The sequence below is a fragment of the Tiliqua scincoides genome, chromosome 5 (assembly GCF_035046505.1).
Source record: "Tiliqua scincoides isolate rTilSci1 chromosome 5, rTilSci1.hap2, whole genome shotgun sequence".
Taxonomy (NCBI): Eukaryota; Metazoa; Chordata; class Lepidosauria; order Squamata; family Scincidae; genus Tiliqua; species Tiliqua scincoides.
In genome coordinates this window covers 35,338,389-35,365,865 of record NC_089825.1, presented here as the reverse complement: position 1 = coordinate 35,365,865, position 27,477 = coordinate 35,338,389, and the positions used below count along the sequence as shown (strand labels likewise).

Below are 27,477 nucleotides of genomic sequence, written 5' to 3'. Positions count from 1 at the left end.
GCTTCATTCCAAGTGCTCAGGTTTGAATCCGTCCATGGTGTGGGCTCTTAACACATGCTAGCAGCTTTCCTTCAGGCATTCACCACAATGAAGCACAAGGTGAGTTTGCTTTTCTTCCACTTTGTAAAATGGATACAATTTTCACCTGTCTAGCAAGGGCCACGTGAAGTTCAGTCATTTGCTAAACTGACTCTTTGTGAGTTTGGAATTAAGTGTCCTATAAAAATATCAAGCATTATAATGGTATTTTACTGGCATTTGATTTGATCAATAGGTACACAAAATAATAAAGCATGAGCAACTAGGTAATACACCAACTTCAGGCATTTTTATGTTCCAAGTAAAACTTTCTACAAACTGATTTACTGCATGCAACAATCTCAAAATAATGTTTGCAGAACACAAAATAAGTTAACTGCTTATATATTTTCTACTTCTAATAGAGTAAAATATCCAGATAAACTTTACAGAAATAATGAGGATACCTAAGAAATGAAGCTTCTGATTTAATGTGAACATGGCCAAAAGCACAGGCAGTTAATTAATGCCACCTTATAGTGATATGTCAAACAGTATTATAGATTATGCTATAACATGCACACATAAATGCGAGCAGAATATATGCTTTTCATTCAGAGAACCCTTACCATTTTCTACCTGCTTGTAAATGTCTTGAAAAGTAGGATAATAGCTGCTCAGCTTGGCTTTTAAGATCCTAATCATTTTCTGAACAACAGGACTCTGAAGCTGGAATCAGAACAGCATAATTTATCTCCAGTGAAGATCAAATATATTGTAAGAACTTAGTTTATCACAACATGGGATAGATTAAGGGTCAAGAGACCAGGTTTCACAAATAGTTGAACTTTGGTATTTTTTTTTAAATTACTACTACATTTTGGGCCCAATCCTATCCAACTTTTTGTGCTGGAAAGTTGGATAGATTTGGGCCCTTCATTTTGCTTTTAGCTGGACACAAACTTTAGAATCAAGTCCCAGTCTTATTAACCCATTTCTGTCTGGCCCACAGGTGTACACATTCAGGGCACAATCCTAACCAGATCCACTCAGAAGTAAGTCCTATTTTGTTCAATGGGGCTTACTCTCAGGGAAGTGTGGTTAGGACTGCAGCCTTAGTTCCTGCTGTGTATATGCAACATTTGGTAGAAATGGCTTAAATTATGCCTAATAGGACCGGCCCGAGATATCCTGGTGCTGAGTTGACATGCCAAATGCTGCCCCCCCCAGGTAATGGGCCAGTCTCTGTTCTGCCCCATCCTCCTCCAATGCTCAAGCCCACCATTCTATTCTCGCTCACCCTTCTTCTGTTACACCCCCAATCCAAGGACCAAGAGAAGCAGCAGCAGAGGCAAGTGAACAAACAGAGGCTGGTGCCCCCCATTAAACTGCTCCCTGAAGCAGCTGCCTCAGTCTGTCTCTGGGATGGGCCCTAATGCCCAGTATGCTCAAGTGTCCCAGTATTCTTTTATAAACATTTGAAGAACAGCTGATGGCCCAAAAAGCAAAAAGAAAAATTTGCTAGGTGACTATAGGAGCTGAAGATTGTTAGGCTTACCAACCTATTGTTTTACAGGTTGAATCTCATTATTCGCAAGGGTTCCATTCCCAGAACTCACGTGGATGGCAAAAAACTAAAGCAAATCAATTTAAAAAACAAAGTCCCTTTGCTCCGGTGATTTCAAAACAGCCTTGTTGACCTTTCTAATGCACACAGATATCAGTCTTTCTCCAGGAGCTTAGGCTTCACCAGCAGGCAGCAATCCCTCCCTTCACCAGGAGCCTCAGTGAGGGGGAAAGAATGGAGTAGGTGATAACCACTGCCATTTAGCCTTCTTTCACATGCTCAGGGGGAAGGGAGGAGTGAAGCCTGAAGAGAGAATGATTGATGGATTGTCAGTCAGCTGCACTCTCTCACATTATTAGACTGTTTTCCTTTAATTTAAAGGGTGCTTTTCATCAGCACTGAGATAGAAAAATCTATGGATTCCCCCCCCAAAAAATCTGTTGATAATTAGGTTATACTTGTAATCACTTGCATGACTGTCTCTCTACAACAGTAAAAAGCAGTTTTTTAACTGTGATTTTAAAGGGATGGATCCTTCCCCCTTCTCAAGGGATGAGCACATTCTCATTTGCAGTGGTCACTTGTGTTGAGTCAAATTAGTGTATAAAAAAATCTGTGTATAACAAGGTTGGACCTCTATTGCTTCATAATTTTTCATGTGAAACAACCAACACACTAACCCAAAATGCACAGGGGGGATACCCCATTATAGATCTAAACACAAGGCACTTCTGGAGAGAATCTTTTACCACACTACACAAAGTTCCAAAGTAGTGTCTAATGCAGCTATTTTCAGCCACTGCGCTGTGGCACATAGGTGGTCCCCAGGTGTGCCACGAGAATTTGGGAGAGGGTCATTTATCAATAGGACCATTAGGGGATGTGAGCCCCCATTGACAGCAAAGTGTGCCTTGTCAATTGTCAAAAAACTGATGGTGTGCCTTGACCATTTTAGTGCCTTGCCAGTGTGCCGTGAGATGAAAAAGGTTGAAAAATCACTGGTGAATAATCACTAATGAATAATGGAAGGATTCCACTTGGGCAGACTAATCCTATCCCCAATCCTAACCAACCGACAGCATGCAGCGTTGTCAATGGAGCACAAGCTGTATGCTATGATGTGACCAGACGGCCCAGGAGAGGCAAGTAAAAATCTTTTTACTTAACACAGGTTGCCTGGCCATCAATGGGTCATGCCTTTGGACCTATGCTAGTCCAAAGAGGAGGGGTGTGTTGAACTGGGAAAAGGGGGACAGGAAGTCTGCGTGCACCACTGCAGCTAAAAGCCTCCCACCCCTGAACTGCTCTGGCTACAATAAGCACATGCAGGGAACAATGATAGCCAAACACCAAGGAAACATGGGGAAGGGGTCCTAACTCAGTGGCAGAGCACTTGCTTTGCATGCAAAAAGATTTAATTCATGGAGTCACCTGGTAGGGCTGGGTGCAACCCTATAGAGCTACTGCTTATCAGTTTAGACAATACTGAGCTAGACAGGACTGACTAACACTCCAATCCTAAGAGGGCCTAATGCTGTCAGAACTAGTGTTCTGGCAGCATAAAGTCCTTTATGGCTGCCATAAAATGCAACATGCCATACTGAGACCTGGCTGCATCCACAAGCAGTGAGCAGTTGGGTCTCACCAGCAGACAGAGAAAGAGCTCCAGCACTGATAACTCAAAGCAGAAGATGGAAGGGATGCAGGGAGAGGAAAAGGGAGACAGATATTCCCTTACCTCAATGAGGCCTTTAAGCGCAATACTGCCCTGCAAGATGCACTGGCGCATGGGGAGTTGGATGGGATTGGGCTTCCCATATGGCAGCTTCATTGGGGGAGGACAGAAGGCCTGTACTGGCCTCCAATCTTGCATCCCCAAACAAAAATATTTTTACATGTAAGAATTAACAAAACTAAATTCGAAACTGTCTAGACCAGTGATTTTCAGCCTTTGTCATCTCACAGCACGCTGACAAGGAACTAAAATTGTCAAGGCACACCATCTTTTTTTTATCATTGACAAGGCACACCATGCTGTTGGTGGGTGGTTCACATCCCCCAATAGCCCTACAAATAAATAACTCTCTCCCAAACTCCCGTGGCACGCCTGTGGACCATTTGCGGCACACCAGCATGCCACAACACAGTGGTTGAAAATGGCTGGTCTAGACCCTTTAAATTGAACAATTTTAGCCTAAGACTGCATGACATAGGGAAGGTATGTAAATATGTAAGTAAGCACTGGATAGCACCCAATATTTGTACAATATTTTCATCAACAGTAGTCCAATTTGCCCAACAGCCCCATCCTTTTCCTCCAAAACTTTAGGCTGCTTGACAATATCTGCAAAGTGTCCTTAACATTACTGTCCACATTTTCAACTGAGATTCATGCTGCATACAGAAACAGAAGTATGTAATAATTGTAATGGAAAGGGCTATTCTGCTTGAAATTACTTACCTGGTCATATAAACATGACAGATTGTCTTTTCTTTCCTTCCAAAAATCAAGCTCAGCTTGAGGATCCAGATGCATGCCATCAAGAAGAGTCTGGGCCGAACTCTTTTCCACAATGTCTTGTATTTGATGTGACCACTTGATAACCATAGATTCTATTGCATGAAGTACTGCCCTCATGTAAGAATCCTGCCTGCAAATCAGGGAAGAAAAAGAGCAGAGTTCCCATTCCCTTCTATGAAACGTAAAATGACACTGAATTTAGCTGCTCTGTATCCCCTTCTTACTCTTATTCTTTCATACTGATGAAACCTGGTAAACCTTAACAATACATGCCCCATCACATGTATGTGTTGTGCAATGCAATTTCCTGTGTTTTTATTTTAAAAGAACACTGCATGGGAATACAGTAATGTTTCTTTAATATTGACAAATGCCAAACTAAGAGAATCTGTTCATAAGTGTTTTGACAAAACTAATCATATATCACTCACTATAATGACTAATACTAATAAGACACATGAAGCTTACCATGGCACTTGCTTCCAATTAGATATATAGAGCAAACATAAAAATAGTGAATAGAATGTTCATTCACTTGCCTTTTTCTGTCAGATGACAGTCTCTTCCTCAGACATCTCCACTCCAAACACTTAAAACTGTGACAAATGATACATTTCTCCTTTATTCCTCGCCATTTCTTTTGTTTAACATGCACCCTCATATTGAACACATCTTCCATAAGTACATTCCACTTAAATTGATGGTATTTTCTCCCAGATAAAAATCTTTTACATTAGCAAACCAAATTACTAGCCCGTCTTTTGTTCCTGTGACTATTCAGTTTTAAGGGTATATCTTGCCATTAAAATACTCATACTAATTCTATGAGGGCCCAATCCTATCCAACTTTCCAGCACTGATGCTACCACAATGCAGCCCCAAGGTAAGGGAACAAACATTCATTTACCTTGAGGAACACTCAGTGATTGCCTCCACTACAGTATGCAGCATACTCCATATTGGCACAGCTGCATCAGCCCTGAAAAGTTGGAAAGGATTGGGCCCTAAGGAGTCTAATATTTAAAAATACGCTAACCAATGGTTTCACTTAATATAATTACACTCCCAAGACTTCAATATTTACACCTATCATATTGACAGCTGGCTTATTGGCATCTTTAGTAATGCAGCCAAAATGCTTACATTCTGATTGAACAAATTCAAAATGTAATTTCCTTATGTTTGGTATATGTGCCAACGATGTTCAGTGTGGGGGAGGCAGGACTGCCCCAATGGGTTTCTTTGAAAAGTGCCACCACTGCCACCAGGACTGTGATCACACAAATACTCACAATCCATGCTCTGAACAGTGGCTGGAGTGCATGGGTTGTCAGTGTGCACAATCACATCCCCGACGGTGGTGGCACTTTTCAAAGATTTCCAGTGGGGCAGTTCTGCCTCACCTGCCGCCCTGGTACTGAATGTTGCTGATATGTGCATCCACACACACAGACACACACATAAAGGCACACTCCTTACTTATTTTCAGTACACATCTCATGCAAGTCAGTTTCTGTTGCTATTGTTGGAATGGGAAGGAGAGTTTTTCCGGACAGAACTCCACTGACAACATATGCCTTATTTTTCATGATTTCTATATGCCGTTCCATGTCCTGTGAAACAAACTGTGGCCAGGATCCATGATTTTTCTTATTGGAAAGAATGGGAAAGACAGCCTGGAAGCAAAAGTGAAAGGGAGAGAGGGGTGGGGAAGACACACAAAGAAAATCAGCAACATGAAAAATCTCCAAAATTAGCAATACTTTCAGTTTCTCAGCAACACAATATGTTGTTTTTTGCAGCCTTATCCCACTCTTTATTTTTTTAAGATTATAGATTTAACCTTTATAAATGAGCTCTCTCTGTATTGTAATGCAGGAAACCACCAATTCAATAAAGCACATTAACTTTAAATTCACAGTAAAATAAAATTTAACATTAGTCTTAAAGTTAGATGCAGTGTTTAGTTGTGGGTTTTGCTGTATTGCAAAGAAAATTTTATAAAACAATGCCCTGCTTTACTGTTAATGCATACTGACCAGTGGTTTTGCTGGGGTAGGGATTCGGGGGAACAGAGCACATCGGGTGATGCACTCACAGGGGGGCGGGGTGACACCACTATGGCCAAAATTGTGAATCTTGGTAGTTTCGGATAAAGCATCATGATATATATCACTTGATGCATAATTTACTGCAGAACACAGTGAAACAAAATTTCTATTCTATCAAACATTATGGTCAAACAACAAGGAAAACACAACTGCCTATGTAACAAAGTAGATTTTCTTAACTCAAAACTAACCAATGAAACTGATTGTTCTGAGAGTTAATGAGGTGTTATTATGAGGACACAGCAGGGAACCAATAAGGTGTTAGTACAAGTCAGCTCCTAGTACGAGTTGTGTGAGTGCCATAAAGTTTGCCACTTGTTGTTTTCTGATTTGTTGCATGACCTGTATGTTATATATTTACTTATTTTTCACATTTTTATACCACCCCTCCACCAAAGAGCTCAGGGCGGAGTACACAGCTGCTCCCCTCCTTTTGTCCTCACAATAACCCTATGAGGTAGGTGAGGCTGAGAGAAAGTGACTGGCCCAAGGTCACCTAGGAAGCTTCATGGCTGAGGAGGGATTCAAACCTGGATCTTCCAGGTCTAAGTCCACCTCCCAAACCACTACACCTGCGGTTTTCAAACTCTCAGGGAGTTTGAAACCCGCAGTAAGTCTTTGCGGGGCAGGGGAGGCAGCAGGGGCAGGGGGAAGGCAGCGACGCGATCCCCAGGATCGTGTCACTCAGGGGGCTACAGGGACTGGGATGCACTCACCAGTCCCTGCAGCAGCCATCCCTGTATGCAGGGAGCCCTGCGCGAGCGCCTGCAGGGCACCTCAGGTCAGGGAAAGGGAGAGTGGAGCAAGCGGAGCGCGATTGCCCCACTCTCCCTTTCCCTAACCTAGGCTGCCCTGCAGGCACTCGCGCAGGACTCCCCGCACACAGGGATGGCTGCTGCAGGGACTGAAGGGTGCTCCCCAGTCCCTGCAGCCCCATCAGAATGGAAAGTGGAGCGATCGTGCTCTGCTTCCGGTTTTGCGGAGCGGAGCATGATCGCTCCGCTTTCACTTTTCCTGAGCTGGGGAGCCCTGCTGAAGGTTGCGCAGGGCTCCCCACACCCTTGGTAGGCTGCAGGAGGCTTGGGCAAGTGCACCCAAGCCCCTGCAGTCCCCCTGAGCAGTGCGATCCTGCAGATGGCGCTGCTGCCTTCCCCGTTTCCTGGCTGCCCCCGCCCCTTAAGGGGGCAGAGGTCACGACGCCCCAGTTTGACTACCACTGCACTGCACCATTTATTTATATTTAAATAAAGTTAATGGGGGTGACACCAACCCTAGTGATGTCACTGCATGTAGTTTGTGTGCATTATATTGTAATTTATTCTGAATGGTCTGGTATGGGAGGAGGTCCATCATGGAGTTGATGCAGTGAGCTCATCACCGGGTGACGTAAACCCTAATGACACCTCTGATTCTGACCTGAACCGATTGCAATAAAGTGGATCCAGGGCACATGTAAGGCCACTGCAAGACCTCCTAGAGCCTGAAGTGGTCCACCAAATGTAATCACCCCTTGCCATGCCCAGAACTAGAGTACATAAAATTTTTGCCAAGTAATCAAGCTCCAGTTATCACTTCACCTAATCTCCAGGTCAAACAGAGGGCAGAGCTTTTCAACTCTGAAAAGTTTTTCAACTCTGAAAAACTCTTTCTTGCTTAAGCAGGTCATTAGAAGCAATGCAGAGATACGTTTCTATAGCAACTTCGATGGGAAATTCCAGTCAAAGCTAACCTTTTATTCTCCTCTGTTCCATTTTGCAAACACTGTTGCAGCCTTGTTCTGTTTTGCAAAGGCCTGCATTTAGCAGAGATATTTTTTTTCCAACACTAGGATGGAATCCTCCTTTCCATTTGAAACAAAGTCTCAGACTACAATTCAATACACCAGGGCTTTTCAAATTGGGGCGTCGCGATGCTCCAGCCTGCGGGCCCTGGCCCCTGCCCCCTTAAGGTGTGGGGGCAGTATGGAGGCAGGGAGGAGGCAGCAGAGTGATCGCTCCGCATCTACTTTCACTGCTGCGGGGAGCCCTGCTGCAGGTCACGCTGGGCTCCCCGCACCCCCAGGAGGCGGCAGGGGCTTGGGTACGTATACGGGGTTGCCTTGCCCCGCCCCTGCTGCCTCCCCCCTCCCACGCAACTAGCCACGAAAGAACTTAGTGGCTCTCAAACTCTCCCAGAGAGTCTGAGAACCACTGCAATACACCTTTACTTAAGAATAACACCCATGGAAAGCAGTGGGTCTACTTCTGAGTAAAAAAGGTTGCAGTTATATGCAGCTGCATCTCTCTGCTGTGAATTGAATCACATACTCTCAGTTATGTGTTGTATGTAGAGCTTCTGGCTTAACACACCAGACACCTTAAAGGTGGATTTGATTCATGGTTCTCCTGCAGTGGCTCCCAACTTTTTTCACTTGCATATCCCTTGGCAGCCCATTTCCATAAATTGTACCCTTCATATTAGCAAAATGTTTGTAATTAATAATACAAGCCCTCATCTCCTCACAGACTTCATGTATTCATCACATATTTCCTCTTTTCATCTGTTTGAAGAACAGAAGACTCTGCCTTTGCACTGTTTCGCACCAGAAGTGTGCTGGGAAATTCTGGGTGATTGATCACGTTCCATATTATATTTCAGCTTTCTTACTGTGCTGGTTTTCAATCACTGGTTCATAGATGAATTGATGACCAAAAACTAGCTATTGGTGGGCTTTCACAGCCAACTAGCTGTCTTCCATCCTGCCTTGCTGGCAACTGCAAAGCATTCTAGAGCACAACCTGCCTTTTTCTGCCATTATACCATTCTTTTTCAAGTACCCCTAAAGGTCCTGTTGAGTGCCTCTGGGAATACATGAATCCCAGGTTGGGAACCACTGTTCTACTGGTATGTTATGTACAGTGCACGGATAGTGTTTACAAAAAGGTGATGAAGACCAGAATTTAAAAAGAATAATAATGTATCTTATGATCTTTTACTATGTTTTTAATAAATTAGAGACTACAGTTCTTAGGTAACAATTAGTGGTGGGTTATTTTTCAGGATCCCTGCTGAAGTCCTAAAATGCTGCAAAGAGATCATCGTCACTGAGCTGCATGAAATCCTCTGTCTCTGCTGGAGAGAAGGTGGAGTACCTCAAGACATGAGGGATGCAAACATCATCACGCTGTACAAGAACAAAGGTGACAGGGGTGACTGCAACAACTACCGCGGCATCTCTCTCCTTAGCGTTGTAGGAAAGCTGTTTGCCCGAGTTGTACTAAAGAGGCTCCAGGTACTTGCAGAGAGCGTCTATCCAGAATCGCAGTGTGGATTCCGAGCCAACAGGTCCACCACTGATATGGTATTCTCCCTTAGACAACTGCAGGAGAAATGCAGGGAACAACGACAGCCACTCTTTATAGCCTTCATAGATCTCACAAAGGCTTTCGACCTGGTCAGCAGAGACGGTCTCTTCAAGATTCTCCCCAAGATTGGATGTCCACCCAGGCTCCTCAGCATCATCAGATCTTTCCACAAGGACATGAAGGGCACTGTTGTCTTCGATGGCTCCACATCAGACCCTTTTGACATCCGAAGCGGAGTGAAGCAGGGCTGTGTTCTTGCACCAACCTTGTTTGGGATTTTCTTCGCTGTCCTGCTGAAGCAGGCCTTTGGAACTGCAACAGAAGGCATCTATCTCCGGACCAGATCAGACGGAAAGCTCTTCAACCTCTCCAGACTGAGAGCAAAATCCAAAGTCCAGCTGAAATGTCTGCGTGACTTCCTCTTTGCCGACGATGCAGCTGTCACTACCCACTCTGCCAAAGATCTCCAGCAGCTCATGGATCGTTTTAGCAAGGCCTGCCAAGATTTTGGACTGACAATCAGCCTGAAGAAAACACAGGTCATGGTTCAGGATGTGGACTCACCTCCCTGCATTACAATCTCTGAGCATGAACTGGAGGTTGTCCATGACTTTGTGTACCTTGGCTCAACGATCTCCGACACTCTTTCTCTCGATACCGAGCTAAACAAGCGCATCGGTAAAGCAGCTACCACGTTTTCCAGACTCACAAAGAGAGTCTGGTCCAACAAGAAGCTGACGGAACATACCAAGATCCAGGTCTACAGAGCTTGCGTCCTGAGTACACTTCTGTACTGCAGCGAGTCATGGACTCTTCGCTCACAACAGGAGAGGAAACTGAGCGCTTTCCACATGCGCTGCCTCCGACGCATCCTCGGCATCACCTGGCAGGACAAAGTTCCAAACAACACAATCCTGGAACGTGCTGGAATCCCTAGCATGTATTCACTGCTGAAACAGAGACGCCTGCGTTGGCTTGGTCATGTCGTGAGAATGGATGATGGCCGGATCCCAAAGGATCTCCTCTATGGAGAACTCGTGCAAGGAAAGCGCCCTACAGGTAGACCACAGCTGCGATACAAGGACATCTGCAAGAGGGATCTGAAGGCCTTAGGGATGGACCTCAACAAGTGGGAAACCCTGGCCTCTGAGCGGCCCGCTTGGAGGCAGGCTGTGCAGCATGGCCTTTCCCAGTTTGAAGAGACACTTGGCCAACAGTCTGAGGCAAAGAGGCAAAGAAGGAAGGCCCACAGCCAGGGAGACAGACCAGGGACAGACTGCACTTGCTCCCAGTGTAGAAGGGATTGTCACTCCTGAATCGGCCTTTTCAGCCACACTAGATGCTGTTCCAGAACCACCTTTCAGAGCGCGATACCATAGTCTTTCGAGACTGAAGGATGCCAATACAATACTACTACTATTTTTCAGGATCTGGCCTCTGGTAAAATCAGTCAAAATATAGTCAGACACCCCCCTAAGTTTAACCCCTGACTTATTTGAGGGTCTTAGAAAATTCAATGATTTTCTGCCCTTGACTTATCTGTGAGATTGACTTATAGGCGGGTGGCTGCAGTGCCTCTTCCCTCATGGGTTTTCAGCGATGGCTGAAAACATTTTTGTTTCATCTGGTGTTCAAAACAAACCAGTGTTTGTTGGGCTGATGTCTGCCCTCTTCAACAATGCTTTGGTCCAGATAGCCCTCCCATAGCTTTATTGTTTTTATTAATGGTTTTATTAATTGTTTCTATATATTGCACATGTAGTGTGGAACTCATCTGGGAAGGGGAAGACTTTGAGCTAGGAAAGGGGAGTAGAAGTATGAAATAGAAAGGTTACTATTGGTAGAAAGAAGAAAGAGGGAGAGATATGGGGAGAAGAAGATTTGGGGTCCCATGAGGGTTTGGAGAGCCTGTGGATAGAAAGTTTAGTGTTGGATGGAAGGGGTGGAGTGGTTTTGTCTTGGAATGTAGCAAGGTAACTGGATTTTCAACATGCTCTGTAAAAAAAAATACACTGGGAAGCCTGTGATCTTGGGGTTAATAATGAAAGGGAACATGTGGAAGTAAGGTATAAATTGGAGTGGGGAAAGGGATAGACCAGGGGTGTCAAACATAAGGCCTGGGGGCCCACAGAAGCTTTTCATCTGGCCCTTCTCATCTTGGCCAGCTGAGCAATGCTGAGGTGACACTGCTGGAAAGGGTGCTCTGCATGATAATTGGGCTCTCCCATATCTTGAAATAGGATCAAGATTTGTGTATTTTCTCTCCTGTCGTTAGCAGCTAATGAGTTCCTACACAAGAACAGAGTGTTTATTTCTGGTTTTGACCCGTTTAATGACATCACTTCCTGTATGACGACATCACCTCTGGCCCTCAGCAGGCATCACGAATGCTATTCGGCCCTCTGTATGAAATGAGTTTGACACTCCTGGGATAGATATTGTGGATGTAGTTATTTGGCAGGGAGGACTTGGAAGTTTCAGGTTGGACAGTGTCAGGAGGTTGAGCGTGCAATGACAAGCATTCGCATCTTAAAAATAGGTAGGTCTATGGAGTCTGATTGTTCAGTATGGGAGTGGGAACACGCGGTTTTACATATCCATGGTGGGAAGTCTCTTTTTCAGACATTTGAGACATATCAGAACTCCTCCCTTAGTTCTTCAACACCCAAAATAGAGGAGGAAGTGTAAAAAAAGGTCAGCCTTTGTCAAGGTGTCAAATTTACTGGTGCCAGGTGTCAAATTTACTAGCTATGCCACTACTGCAAATGAGTAATGTTCTGCCACAGCCAATCTAAAGGCTCATCCCTTGCTTGCAGCCCTGGTTCAGCCTACTGAGAACTGTTCTGCAATCACAGTTTCTCCATCATTGTCCAAACTCTATGACCTTTCTCTCTTCTTTCCCACTAATCTCACCAACTTTCTCCTTCTCTTCTTTCTTCCCTGCCCCTGCAAACCTTCCTTCTCCCAGCTTCTTCTGGGAAATCTACCCTACTTAAATCCCTTCTCCCCCCCCCCATTTCCCCCTTCTGCTAGCTCTACACTTTCCCCTTCTATTCAGCCTTCCTCCCAACAGCCTCTGAATGAATAATAGATACTGCATTCCTCTATCTAGTTTAGTGTGAGCAAGCAAGTTCAGTTAGGTCAAACTTTTGAACCTTTTTGTTGTTATTGTTTAACTCACTGAACACTTTGTTGCACCCATGAACCTCACCATCATTTTCCTAGCAAATTATACAGCTATGGACAGGATCCCAGCACACAACTGTTCCCTCCACCCTGCACATTACATGATGTGTTTAAAAAAAACATTGTCAGTAACAATATTAAACATTATTTAGGAAAAAATAAAGTTAAAATTGAGAGTTAAATGATTTTGGAATTTTTATCGTCTGGGATATTTTTCTGAATTGTTGAAATTCAGAGGGGTAGCTATGATCATTTGTTGCAGCAAACACAGAGAGTCCTGTAGCACCTTAAAGACAAACCAATTTATTTGAGCATGAACGTTCACAGGCTACAGTCCATCAGTAGCATTAGGATGATTTCATGCATTTGATGAAGTGGACTGAGGTCCACAAAAGCTTATGCTGAAATAAATTGTTTAGTCTTTAGTGAGTTACTAGATTTTTGTTGTCGTTACAGTTTTCATAAACTAGATGATGTTCCAGGAAACCTATGAATTTTACATTAGAATAGCAAGGCAAACTCAAGTTTCTTTTTTAGTGATAACACCGCAAATCCCATTGGTTGTGATCTAGCTGACATTTCCATCTCTTATCTACCCACTCTAAAACATTTCAAATGTTTACATTTGTTTTCCAACACTAATAACCTCTTCAGATTGTCTGCCAAGACTGGTTAATCAGAAGCACACTGAGCTTTGCAGAATCTTTAAATTAAATATTTGTTCAGGTATCTCTACCGTTGTGAAATTCTCAGTTGATCACTATGTAATAAATTAGTCAGGTAACAAGCAACGGTAGCACTATTAATATGATTGGTAACCACTACATTACACAAGCTTGACTGTTGTCATACATCTCCCATAGTGATGTTACATGCAAACTTGTTTTCCAGAAGATATGCTAAACAAAAAGTAAATAGTACTCAAAAATAAATGCCGAATTTGGAAATGAGGGATATAGCATATGCAAACTTACAGATAGAAATCCCTCAATGGCATAATGAGAATACAAATACACAACAAATCTATAACCCATTTAGCAGTTTGCAATTGTTCTCAACAACGTTCTTCTTAGACAATATATCTGCATTATTGCTACTTGTGGCTTTCATTTTACTTTATTTTCCTCTCCCATTTTTCACTCACCTGTCTCTCATATTTCCTGTGGGACACTGTCTCAGTACAAGAATGAACAAAAGTAAATTAGCGGTCTCCTTGAAAATGCTTAAAATTAGCCTAAGCCACATTGGTGTCATTCCACAAGAACTGGACAAAGATACCCCTGCTGTTTGGGTTTCCAGGAGCAACTGCAATAACATCTGAAGCAGGCTCCAGAGATGAACAACAGACTAAAGGGGAGAATCTGCGGATTAAATCTGCAGATTAAAGGAAGAAGCAAGCTATTATGCAGATCTGTCTTTGTGAAGCCAAGAGTCACTGAAGATTCTTCTAGTCCTGCTGGAGGGTTCTCAAATGTGAGATACCATGTCCTAATTTTGTGCACAGAGACTTCAGCATGTTATTCCCTTTTTGGCAAACTCTAACGCCTAATCATCCTTGGATTTATCCCATTAGTGATAACAAAACAATTTGACCTAGAATCAGATGTTACAGGGGCTATTATAGCAATCAACACCACTTTTCTTCCTCCCCCCAGTTTCTTAAAATTAACTTTTACTGAAATCCAGTTATCTGGTGTTGAACACATGCAATTTCAAGGCTCAAAAGTCCGATTATGTATTACTTCAGAATTTTTTAAAAGTACCTCTTCTAAGAAAACCATTACGTGTTCCATGCATGCTCCAGACAACTCCGCAAATTTGAGGTGTTCTTTGTAGTCCTCTGTTCCAACGCAGCCTGTAGTCTTCATAATACAAAGTGCTTTATACCTTATATCATTTGGTATCTAAATCAAAAAGATTATGATGTTCAGAAGAAAAGGGTTCATAAGTTCTTTCTTAATGGTGGCCAGGGCACAGTGTGGAATGATAAGATATGATCAGGAATATGGCAGTTCTGGACCTTTGCATTTCCATAGCCTATTGTAGAAAATGTGAGGGCACCAAGATTTTCAAGAACTTTGTACTCAAATCCAAACACTCCTTTGCGCCCAAAGGATGTGTCATAGTAGTCTTTGTGCCCACATCCAAACACTCCTTAGCACAGCAGAGTTCACAGAACCTCCTGAACCAATCAAGGAGCTGACTGAAAGAAGGGTGAAATGAATGCATGCAAGCTTGATAAGTATTTATGGGTACTGCATTTATGTACCTTTGGACAGCAGCAACTACAATACGCATAAATGCTGAATTACAGAGATTCCCACATCCCAGTAGAAGTCATTGCTCCTGTGTATGAGAATGTGCTTCTGCCATTTTACAGCAACAGAAATCATTTCCCCCTTTGGCATTGCTTTGACATGGGAAAGACAGGATGTAAATCTTTAAAATAAATAAAAGGCTCCGCATGCCAACTTGATCCTAGTTAAGATTGTAGCCTCAAGGCCCAAACCTATATACGCTTTCCTGGAAGTAAGCCCCATTTAGCATAATGGGACTTAATTCTCACTAGACATTCACAGGATTGACCAGGGAGGTTAAATCCGAAGCTGAAGCAAGCCAAGTTCAAGAAACCAATATCCGTGACCATTACGGCCCCACTTACCTTTGTCTTACCTTGAGGTAATATCTGGCCACAAAGAATCTTAACCATGAACTCTTACAACAATGGCCCAATGGGGTAAGTGGCAACATACTCCATCCCCTTCCCTTATGAACTGATGTCATTATAGGGCTGTTATCCCAGAAACATAGCAATCTTATAGCCCAATCCACTGTAACTCTCTGCATGACTACACCAATGTGGTGTCTACCACATCCCATGGTGGAGCTTTGGCCCCCAGAGGCCTCCTCAGGGCAAGGGAACATTTGGGATAAGCCCCTGTTGGCCCAGCAGCAATATCACTGGCACATGTCCATGCAAACCCATGCAGGCCCAGGAAGAGTGCTTGGATTTGGCAGGCGCCACTGCCAGCAAACTCAATCTCTTCCCAGTCTCAAAAATGCACAAGAGTAAGTGGATAGAAGGCAGATCCAAATTCCCTGGGATATCTCTCGATTGATCCACAAATGGTTACTGACTCCCCATTGTTTGATAACATGAACAAACAACAATAACAATAAGATTGCAGTCTTATGAATATTTACTATCTCAATCCAGGGGAAAAGTGTAGGTCACTGAGCCTTGGTATTCCTCAGGTCTTTACTCTTACGAGCACTGGCACCAGTGGCATAGCTAATAGTCGTGTAGCCTGGTGCCAAATTCAAAATGTTGCCCCAGAAGTGATGTTACAACAGGAAGTGACATCACACCTAGGCTTTTTTAAAAGTGAAAATTGGAAGGAAATCACCTCCTCCCCCAGCAGCTTGCTCTGCTGCCTCCCATCAGTCACTGGCATAGCTAAGTCATCTATCTGCTAACTGGTTTCAAAGAAACCATTTGTAGCCCCCTCCCCCCCCCCACAAAATCAAATTTCATTAAGTAAATAAATAAAAAGTATGCCCCTTATCAGTCAGAGACACTGTACAGGGGTGAAGAGGAATCGTTATTCTCCCATTGCTAAATATAAGAGGGGCACTACTTGAAAAAGTGCCTTTTTACCCAAGCTTGATGCCCAGTGCAACTGCTACCCCCTGTACTCCCTTAGCTACGCCACTGACTGGTACAACTTGTTCTTCCTTAAAATTTGAAATTTTATACTCTGCTTTTCCAAAAATATCTAAAGCAGCTTACAAGAATCAGTTTTTAAAAGCACAGACCACTACAGAAATACAAGGTACAATCCTATCCATGCTTACCTTGGAGTAAGTCCTATTGATTATAATGGGACTTACTTCTAAGTAGACAAGCATAGGATCAGGCTCACAGACTATTAAAAAAGGGATTAAAAAGCTGCCATAGCCAACCAAGTTATGATGTGCCATAGACAGAGCTCTGCCTCCCAGTTGCCACTTTGCATGGCTTCACAAGGACATCTGCAAGAGGGATCTGAAGGCCTTAGGAGTGGACCTCAACAAGTGGGAAACCCTGGCCTCTGAGCGGCCCGCTTGGAGGCAGGCTGTGCAGCACGGCCTTTCCCAGTTTGAAGAGACACTTGGCCAACAGTCTGAGGCAAAGAGGCAAAGAAGGAAGGCCCATAGCCAGGGAGACAGACCAGGGACAGACTGCACTTGCTCCCAGTGTGGAAGGGATTGTCACTCCCGAATTGGCCTTTTCAGCCACACTAGACGCTGTTCCAGAACCACCATTCAGAGTGCGACACCATAGTCTTTCGAGACTGAAGGTTGCCAACAACAACCACAACTTAGGCTTTGCACCTGGCTTCATTTGGTGGTTCTTAAGGTTCTGGTACAGGGGTGAGCAAACTTTCAGGATCCTGGACCTTTAACAATTGTATGGAAGATAAATTTCAGCAGGTGCAGCTTGTCATCTCACAGACGACAAGCAGCACCTGCTGAAATTCTCTCCCCTACACAATTGTTAAAGGTCCAGGATCCCTAAAGTTGAAAGTTTGCCTACCCCATTCTAGTAAAAACAAAACAAAAAACACACACTAAGCAAGCCCTTCACCATCAAGTACAAGCACATGCTGTGCTAAGGAAGCCATGGTTGGCTGCCCCTTCCCAGCAGACTTACTTCCCTTCTGGGAGTAAGTCAGTTATTTCCTCAAGATGCTTGCAAGTTTGCCAGTCCACTCATCACTAACTCCAAAGCTGACACTTGGCACAAATCTATAAATATCTGTGCACAAGTGTCCACAAGGGTAAAAGAAAATAGGCCAACCTAAGAACTTAAGGACTATAGAAGATTACACACTAATTCAGCCCTTTGCATGGCACACTGGTGTGCTGCAAATGGTCTGCAGGTGTGCCACAGGAGTTTGGGGGAGGGTCATTAACAGGCAGGGCCATTGGGGGGGTGTGCATGGTGGGCCTAGTCAATTGTGAAAAACTGGTGGTGTGCCTGGACAATTTTAGCGCCTGGTCAGTGTGCCCAGAGATGAAAAAGGTTGAAAATCAGTGCTCTAGACACACACACACACCCAGTGCATTACCTCCGTCCCAGCTGCCAGCCCTCCTGCAGACAAGAGGTGGCAAGCCAGGAAAGCGGGCTCGCTGCTCTGCAAGAAGCCGGCCAGCAGCCTCTGGTTGTCCTCCTCCTCCACAAACTTGCTCCATTGGTCCTCCTTGAGCTTCAGCAGCGCAGCCAAGCGCCGACCCACGAAGCGCACCCTCTCATCCTCGGAGAAACTGGGCTCGCGCTCCGTCTCTTCGTCCTCCTCCTCCATCCCGCCCGAGGGCTCCAGGGAAGCAGCAAAGACAAAGCCCCCCGGCGTCCTTCCTGAAGCCCTTCTGCTCCTCTTGCCCCGCCGCGGCTTGCAGGCGGCTCCTGCGAGCTCCCCGCTTGCTCCCCGGCCAGCCCCACTTGCAGCCTGCGCCGCTGGGCTCCCCCTGATTAAAGCGCGGCGGCCGCAGCGTCCTGTTGCCCTGGGGACAGCTGAAGCCGGCCACCCACCGCCGCCTCTCTCCAGGCAGCAAATCACGCCTAGAGCCCACGAGGACCACGCCTCTGGAGGGAGGACCCGCCAGGCTCGGCGCAGCCCGTTTCTGGAGGCGGACCGGCTGGGAAGGCGCGTGCACTCGGGCAGTGGCCCCGCTGACCCTCATTGTCTTTGCAACTGCCTCTCCAAGGGCCGCAGGATGCGATAGGAAGCCACTTTTCCAGCTCGGAAGTTTCAAGCAACTTAAAGAAACAAAACAAAGCAGCAGCACTGACACAGTTCACCTACTCACAGCACAACCCTCTGCTCTGAAGGAAGTGCCATTGGATTCAATGGGGTTTACACCCAGGAAACTGTGCATAGGATTATAGCCCAAGGCTATGCATGTCTACTCAGAAGTAAGTCCGTTAGAGTCAATGAGGCTTACTCCCAGGTAAGTGGGCATTGGAGTGCAGCCTCACAGCCCAAGCCTATGCATGTCAACTCAGAAGCAAATCCTATTATAATCAATGGGATTTACTACCAGGTAAGTATGGATGCTGCCACAATGCAGCTCCAAAGTAAGGGAACAAACATTCGCTTACATTGAGGAGGCCTCCATGACTGCACCCCCATTTGCAGGATGCCACACACGCCCCATTGGCACAACAGCATTGGAAAGTTGGATAGGATTGGGTCCTCAACCATTTCTGCCCAACCTTGCATATACACAACAGGGACCAAATGTGTATACCTGTGGGCCAGGCAAAGAAGATGGGTTTTTTTTGTTTTTTGTTTAAAAAGACAGCAATGCAGGATCTGTTTTAAAAAGATCTGCTTTTTACATTCTGTATTGATGTAACTCTTCAGAACCAAATCAGTGTTTCTTAAGGTGTGTCCTCCACTGTACCACTTCATATGGTCCACCTATTTGAAGAACCACCAGAAGTAACTGGCAACAACATCACCAGTTATTTCTAAGTTGGGAGGACAAATGCAATGCGACAAACACCAATGAGACACTCAGGGTGGATGGGAGGGCTTTCTCAATGGCAGAAAACAATGGCAGAAAAGCATGCTTTGGAGCTCTGCCTGCCATGCCAAGCCTCCTGCTGTTTGTTGTGTACCTGGCCTTGCTGCTGGGCAGCAGGGGTCCAGGGATCCTTTGAGTACTACTAGACACCACCTCAAGTACCACTGGTGGTACCCATACCACTGGATAAGAAACACCGGTTTAGATGCTATGGAAAAGTTCACAAGCAGAAAAGAAAATAGTGATGGAGCCTTTTCTCTGAACAAAAATAATACACCAGTTTAAACTCTTTTTCAGTGCCAAGGGACAGCCCAATCCTATTCACACTTTCCTGGGAGTAAGCCCCATTGACTCTAATGGGACACTTCTGAGTAGACTTGCATAGGACTGAGCTGACAAATGTTTCCCTCTTCTGTATCTCATGGTATCCTTTCTGATGGATAAACAGATCAACACTCAGTGTGCTAAGCCTGAACATGCTACAGTTAAATACTGACGTTGCAATAATTGATTTTTAGAGGTCATGCCTTAATAAGGTGTTTAGCCACTTCCTGCTATCCTACAAGGAACTGATGTTTCTTGTTAACTTTGTATTCCTACCCTCCTATCTGTCTGGAATAGTTTTGATTTACACTAATTGTCTGTGTTCTAACAGGGTCTCTGGTCAAATTGCAGAGTTGTATAGCATATCAAGCTTTCTGCTTCTTTGCCCAGGGGGATTTGGGTGATCAGGCTGTTGCCACTTCAGCGCAACATTGCCAAGCTTTGTTGAAAAAGAATAATAATTTTGGAAGTCAGGTTATGTGCATGCTTAGTGATTGTCTCTGTCTTTCTTCTCTGTTCGTGAATGTTGTGGTATGAATGTAAGGTCTTTTTGTTGGAGGTTCGAGATCAGCCTCAAGCCTCTGTTGTCAAATGAATCTGACCCAGCAGGTTCTCTACAGCAGTGTTTCTTAAACTGTGGGTTGGGGCCCACTAGGTGGGTCCCCATTCATTTCAATATTTTATTTTTAATAGATTAGACATGATGCTACCATGGCATGTGACTGCATTTGAGAAAATGTTACAGACCTGTCCTTTTAACAAGCTACTATGTATATTCTTTTAACAATGATAGTACTTACTTGTACATCTCAACAATGATGGGACTTACTCCTAGGTAAGTGTGGGTAGGATTGCTGCCTAGGATTGTTAAAAATGTTCCTGCTTGATAATGTCCCTTCCGGTGGGTCCTGACAGATTCTCATTCTAAAAAATGGGTCCCAGTGCTAAATGTGGGAGAACCACTGCTCTACAGGACTTGTGGCATCACTCAAGAAAGTTTGTTTTGTGGGAGAGACTAGCCCTCCCCCACTGCAAGTGGGTGGAGTACTTTCACATCTTGTTCTTTGGTTCAACTCTTGTCTGTAGTCACTTAGGATACAGACCTATTCCCAGTTACAGCCTTTTGCCAGGTTCTGAACTGCCTGTACCTTGCTCCCCCCCCAGCTTTCTTCCATCTTCCTTTCCTGTACCCCAAAACCTTCCCTTCCTTTTTCCTGGTTCCTCTGGAAAGCTGCCACCCTACTACAGGCTGAAGCACAAGCCCCATTGGCACACCTGTTAGGAAAGTTGGTTAGGATTTGGGCCTAATCTGCCTTCATCCCTTCTCCTCCTCACCGTTTGCTCTGTTCCTTCCGCATCTAAGGAGTTCCTCTCCCCTCTTCTCTCCTTCTAACGGCTTTCCTTAGGGCTCCATTGTGTGTGCATGTTAATGATAGAACTTCCCCTGCATAGTTTAAGAGTGAATGTGTTAGTGTAGTGCTTTCCAGTTCAAGCCCCACTTTGGTTTCTGAGCACTTTCAATAGCCTTTGGTGTACCTTAACTCTTGCCTCAGCCATCCTTTTTATTGCCAAATTACATAGACATGCCACTAACTTCAACACAGGATCCCTGCTCACCATTGCTTCCCCCCTTGTGTGTGTGTTCCCTGATTTAAAAAGCACTGCTGGTAACATTCTTGTCTTGGTTATGTGGGAAAAGCTTATGAATAAATTTGTATTTGCCTGCAAGTAGCTATTAAAATATAATCCATAGTAGAGGCCTTGTTGCAGGACCACAGTGTGGAGTTGGTTGCTGTTACTTTTGGCCGCAAGAACTGAATAAGCATGTGTTTTGCAGTGTACCCTATTTTTTTTTTAATTCACTCAATCAATCATATTTATATTAGACATTATGGTGACCTAGAATCTGTTACTAGAATTTTGTTCTCAGGTCAACAAGTTCTTAATTACAGTGTGGATCTAGAAAGTCTTTCCAGTGTTTCTTCACTGAGCAGATTATTGGCAAATTGCTTCTGAAACTGTCTTTAAAAGAGGTTTGTGATATAGAACAGAGGTGGAGTGGGATATCTGCTGTGCAATGAGAAAGTCAAAAGTTTAATTGGGTTACTGCAACTCTTGTTCTCAAAGAAGGTCTTTGAGTCCCAGCTTGTATTTTTATTTTTATCATTAGTTTCTTTGGAAAAGAAAGTTGGGACATTCTAAGTAGCCTGGGGCCCACATTCCACAGAGAGCACATATTCTTGTACTAGTGTGATACCCTTGCTTCACTACAGTAGTTACCTACTTTAAATCCATTTTGACTACAATTAACTTTCCTTTGATTGCAATGAACAATTGAAATTTAGCACAACTATTCCCATGACAAGCAACACCCTGTCATTATTGAAAATCATAGCTGCACCACATCTTTTTGTTTAATAAATTATTTTTGTATTTGGAATTGGTTTTCTGATATAATAGCATAGTACCTGTGCTTCGCAAAGGTATTCACAAAAGTAAACAAATTAATACAAAGTATATGTAGTTTGAATAAAGTGAAACATGTTGATTCAGATAATGGATGAAGTGAAATTTGAAATACCACATTTGATGAAGAAATAACAAATAGAAAACTGTAGGGGAAAAAATTGCAAAAAATACCTACGACCTTTGGTTCAGTACTTAAGAACCTCTTTGTAGACCAGATTGGTAGTTCTCTCCTCAGGTGCTAGGATCGCCAGTCTAGTGGGTGAGCTCACTCTGGAGCAGACCATATATAACTGCCTATGTGAGAAGCGGTTCTTCCTCAAGTCAATCCCTGCCACCTTCAGCAACTGCCCCAGGATTTGATGATGGTCATAGTAAAGCAGACCTTGAGGGGGAACTGCAGCCTCTTGAACTCGAAGGGGTACTCTGATGGTATGAGTAGTGTGTGTGGTATGAACACCGACTACCTGTGCACAGCCTGTGAACACTGTGGCCTCAAAGACATTCCAGTGGAGGGCCTTCACTCACAGCCTGGTGCCATTGCAGGGGTTTGGGTGGGCTGAAGTCCCAAAACAACATTACTATTATTTACAGCAACTAGTCAAGAGAAAATTCCTCCTGTGAGGGAAGCTAGACTGTGCCACACACCTCTTGAGCCAATGGTGCCCCCCCCCCCTCACTCTCCTCTCATCAGAACACGGATAAGCAGCACAAGGGCTGGTGATGATACAAGTTCTCAAGAGAAATGCTTGTCAAAATCTTGAGGTAGCAGAACTTTGCATTGAGCCAGAAATATACTTCATTTTACTGATCGGAGTAGACACTAAAATGACTGTTATTTTACTGTGCCTACACCTTGTCATACTGGCTTAAAAGGGGTTATGCTAAAAGGGCTGGGCTGGCCTTGACTGCCAGTAGGCCTTGGGCTTCTCTCAGGCAGTAGTAGAAGGGAAAAAGCTAGCAAAGCCTAAGTAACAGGAAGGGTAATATAGTTCACCCCCAAATTTAGATTTGCCCCTTTAGGGGTTGATCATGGCAAAATCCTGATTTATGTTTTTAAGCTTTTGTATGGGTAACCTTTGTAAGCAAAAACCAAGTTGGTATCTCATCAGGTCTAAGCAATATTGAGGAATCCGTGAAAACACATTTTACCCCTTTTTCACCCTCTTAGGGTTGAATTTCTAAAAATCCTTTCTTACTGAGTCCTTACATCATGGAAGGAATATACTCCCCAAGTTTCGTGTTTCTAGGACCAGGGGTTTAGGCTGGGCATTGATAAGTCAGGGCCCAGTCCTATCTAACTTTCCAGTGCTGGTGCAGCTGCATTGCAGCCTTGAGGAAAGGCTGCTGTTTTCAAACTCTCAGGGAGTTTAATGATTGCAGTAAGTCCTTGCAGAGGAAGGGAGGGAGGCAGCAACATGATCCTGGGGATTGTGTTGCTAAGGGGGGCTGCAGGGACTGGGATGTACTCACCAGTCGCTGCAGGGACCTGTTGGGGGTGCAGGGAGCCCTGTGCCAGCATCTGCAGGGCTCGCCAGCCTTCTAAAAGTGAAAGTGGAGCGATCACACTCCACTTCAGGTTTTGTGGAGGTGGAGCACGATCGCTCCACTTTCATTTTTGGAACGTCAGGGAGCCCAGCAGATCTTTGCGCAGGGTTCTCCGTACCCCCGGGAGGCTGCGACAGGGACTGGTGAGTACATCCCAGTCCCTGAAGCCCCCCTTAGTGACACGATCCTGGGGATTGCATCACTGTCTTCCCTCTGCCCCTGCCCCTTAAGGGGGCAGAGGCCAGGGGGTATCAGGCTGGGGTGTCATGACACCCAGTTTGAATAGCTCTGAGAAAGGGAACAAATGTTCCCTTACATGGAAGAGGCCTCCATAAGTGCCTGCTCACTGCAGGATGCAGCACGTGCTCTCTTGGCATGCCTGCACTAGTGCTGGAAAATTGGATAGGATTTGGCCCTCAGTCAGGACATTTGCTTTTATGTATAAAGGTTCTTATATGCTCATTGGTGTAATCTGTGAAGGTTTTTTTAATCATGTTTTTCTTTTATTGTTGTGCAATCTGAGTGGGTACAGAGCAGATTCTTCTACGTTATGGTGGCTGCCATCCAGTGGGATGCCCCTCAGTTTGGCTGCCATCCCTCAGTTGCAGATACATTCTACCACCTTTATCACCGTCTGCCATTTTTTTTTTAATTTTCGAAGGCATTTTGTGTTATTGGGAGCCCAATCCTGTCCATGTCTACTCAGAAGTATATCCCATTATAGCTAATGGGACTTACTAACAGGAAAGTGTGGATAGGATTGCAACCTAACTGACCCAGTCCTATGGGTGGGACACAATTATAGCACTTACAATTCATCATTGCCTCCCATGGGCTGCTGGCATGGCAGCAGCTCTGGAGAGCTGGCATAAGCACAAAGGCCCAGAGGATGTGCACAGGTGCCAGTGAACCCCATATCATCTGCCACACCCTTAAATTGGGGGGGATGGGGGGAGTAGGACAGGCTGGGAAGAACTCAGTGGCGGCAGCAGCAGCTAAGATCTTTTACTCCTGGCCGAGGCTTAACATACCCCCTTGGTCCTGCCATGTTTTCACTAGCTCTCTGAGCAAATCCATTGGATCTCAGGGGGCAGTGGAGTGGGTAAGTAAAACATTTCTTTACTTACCTCTCTGCTACTGCCTGGTCCCAGCTGGCCTGTGGGATGCAGCGGAAACTGTGTTTACGCCACTGAATTATGAAGCTTGCAGAGCATAGGATTGGGCCATATCCCTGGTTAGGAGTAGGTTAGAAGTGTGCTGTTGCTGAACTACACTGTGCTTTTATTTTTGTTTTTGATAAATGCCATTTGGGTGGCTTTAATGTTGTTTTATTGTATGCTTCCTTGAGGGTTCTGTTTTTAAGTAGAAATGTGATTAAAATGTTTTAAATAAGTATACACAGTATATGAAAAAACCAAGTATTTAAGTAAACATACAAGTAAACTCAAGATAATTTTAATAGGTTACTTGCAAACTGTTATTGCAGGCAACAACGTCTACACAGTTTTAGTTTGAAATCCACAAAAACACACAAAATTTATACAAATTAGCATATTAAAAATGTTTGCCTTAGAGGCTTGCTGGCAGAATTAATTTGTAGATTCTAGAATGGGTGTTTCTTGTACTTTTTTCTTTTTTCCTTTTTCTTACAAAAAATTTACAAGTGAAATATTAATACAAAACTTTTTATAAGGATTTTCTGCAAAACATTTACAATTTTACCACCAACTATTTCTCTGTTTCAAAATCATTATGTAGATTTAACATCCTATGCTGCACATCAATTTTTGTGGGATGACAATTTAGTGACATGCATTTAAAAAAAAAATCACAAGGCATTAGAAATGGAGACTTAAATACAAATATTGTTGCAATAAAACAGTTAAAAAATTGAAAAAGAGGACCCAAACATCATGCTTACCTAAGTTTGACAAATAAAACTTTTTCTCCTAGATTACACACTTTAATTACTTCTCTCATGAAACAGTGTGATAAATAATGACTTAACACCAATTTCTAATGTAATCAGAAAACACATACACAACCTTATCCCAAAAAAGTATATTGTAAGGAAAACAAAACAAAAACAATTTCAACACTGAAGTTCTACCATGATAAATACACTTTGCACTGATAATTACAACAAAGCAAAATTTTATAATGGTGGAAAGGGAATGAATAGTGAAATGCTATTAAACAAGCTTCTACTGCACATCTGTGCCCTATTACGTACAACAGTTACATCCCACTGAGTCAAATAAAGGACACTGAAATTTACGATCCTTCTAAGACTGAAAAGTGGACTCAGAATGGTATGCAGAACAGACTATCAAAATATTTCTAGTTCCAGGGTAAATAAGTGCACCTGCTAACACAGATTAATCTATATTGGATTCTGTGATGCCAATCAGATTTCGACACACTTGTAATAGGGTTTTTGAAGATTAACAAATAATTTCCATTTTACATTTGCATATGAAGTATGCAAAAAGTATATCTAACAGCTGTGCAGAGTACTCATACCTTCAGTTTACAAAAATTATTTACTTCTAAGTAAACATGATTCTATATGGACATTTTATTTGTGTAACTAAATTTTAATAGCACTGATTGTGTAGTATAATTATAAAATATATATTTGATGTTTTTCATTTGCAACAAATTAATTAGCATTACCCAGTGGCCATCTAAATTAAATGTATCATCTAATTGATTCTGATGTTTTAAAGCCAGGTACATCAGTTGAGGATATTTTAAATAAAATACACAAAATAATATACAAAAACTCAACTAAAATGTGAAGACTTTGTTAAAGTCTACAAAAAAACCTTGAAATTCATAACCACAGTGTAAAATTATTTGCTATTTATGTAAACTGAAAGTATAAAAAAAAACTTTCAGCTTCACATTTTACTACACAGGATATCCCTAAAGTGTACACAGTACAAACAATTATCATTAGATCTTTGTTTTTATAATGCATGCAATGCCACAAAACTGATACTTGTATAAGAGTATAAAAAGGTATGTGTTTAGTTTCAAACAGCTCTCTACAGAAATGATATATTTTAAAGGAAAAGTTTTAACTTCTTGCACTGTACTTAAGTAAAATCACCAAAATATTTTGGTGTAAAATTCAGTCATGAGATGTTTCGCAACTAGGTAAATTTGCAAATGTAATTTTTATGCCTATGGGAAATATTTAAGAATTCAAAGAATATTTGGCCAAACTGCTGCTGTATATTCAAATTTACACGAAAGGGGTTATAAGCTAAGGGCCTAATCCTATCCCACTTTCCAGTGTCGACGCAGCTACAATGCAGCCCCAAGGTAAGGGAACAAATGTTTCCTTACCTTGAGGAGGCCTCTGTGGCTGCCCCCAGCCACTGCAGGATGCAGCACATGCCCCATTGGCATGGCTGCATCAGTGCTGGAAAGTTGGATAGGACTGGGTCTCAGTTTAGTCATGACTAAGTTCCACTGATTTCAAAGGGACTTACAGCCCAATCCTGAGCTGCCCGGGGCTCCCAGCCTTGGCTGCATGAAGAACGGCTGCCACTGGATCCTGTGTGCCCAGATCCTGTGACTGCTTTCATCCCCTTCTCCCAAGTAAGATAAGCAGCCCTGTAATGGGGCTACTCACTTTACCGCCGACCTTAAAAGTGTTTGCGTAGGGTGCCGAGCCCCACACAAACACCTTGGATCCAGTGGAGCGGAGCTCTACGGACCCGCCTCCCTCCCTCCCCAGTACGCCTCCTCCCCGTCCTCTCCCCGCCCCCCACCGGCTTCTCCCCTCCCCGGAACGCCTCCGCCCCACCCCTG

At 43.7% G+C, this 27,477-nt stretch overlaps 1 protein-coding gene across 1 annotated transcript in view; it reads right to left on the bottom strand.

Moving 5' to 3' along the window:
• The window catches only part of DNAH11 (dynein axonemal heavy chain 11), a 189,915-nt gene extending 171,823 nt beyond the window's left edge, over nucleotides 1-18,092 (bottom strand). Inside the window, exons 1-5 of the mRNA XM_066631428.1 lie at nucleotides 17,859-18,092; nucleotides 14,511-14,651; nucleotides 5,586-5,782; nucleotides 4,047-4,236; nucleotides 648-747 (exon numbers count right to left, since the gene is read on the bottom strand). Of these exons, the coding sequence (XP_066487525.1) occupies nucleotides 648-747; nucleotides 4,047-4,236; nucleotides 5,586-5,782; nucleotides 14,511-14,651; nucleotides 17,859-18,092 (862 nt within the window). The remainder of the gene's footprint in view (nucleotides 1-647; nucleotides 748-4,046; nucleotides 4,237-5,585; nucleotides 5,783-14,510; nucleotides 14,652-17,858) is intronic.
• Between the last annotated feature and the right edge of the window lie 9,385 nt (nucleotides 18,093-27,477).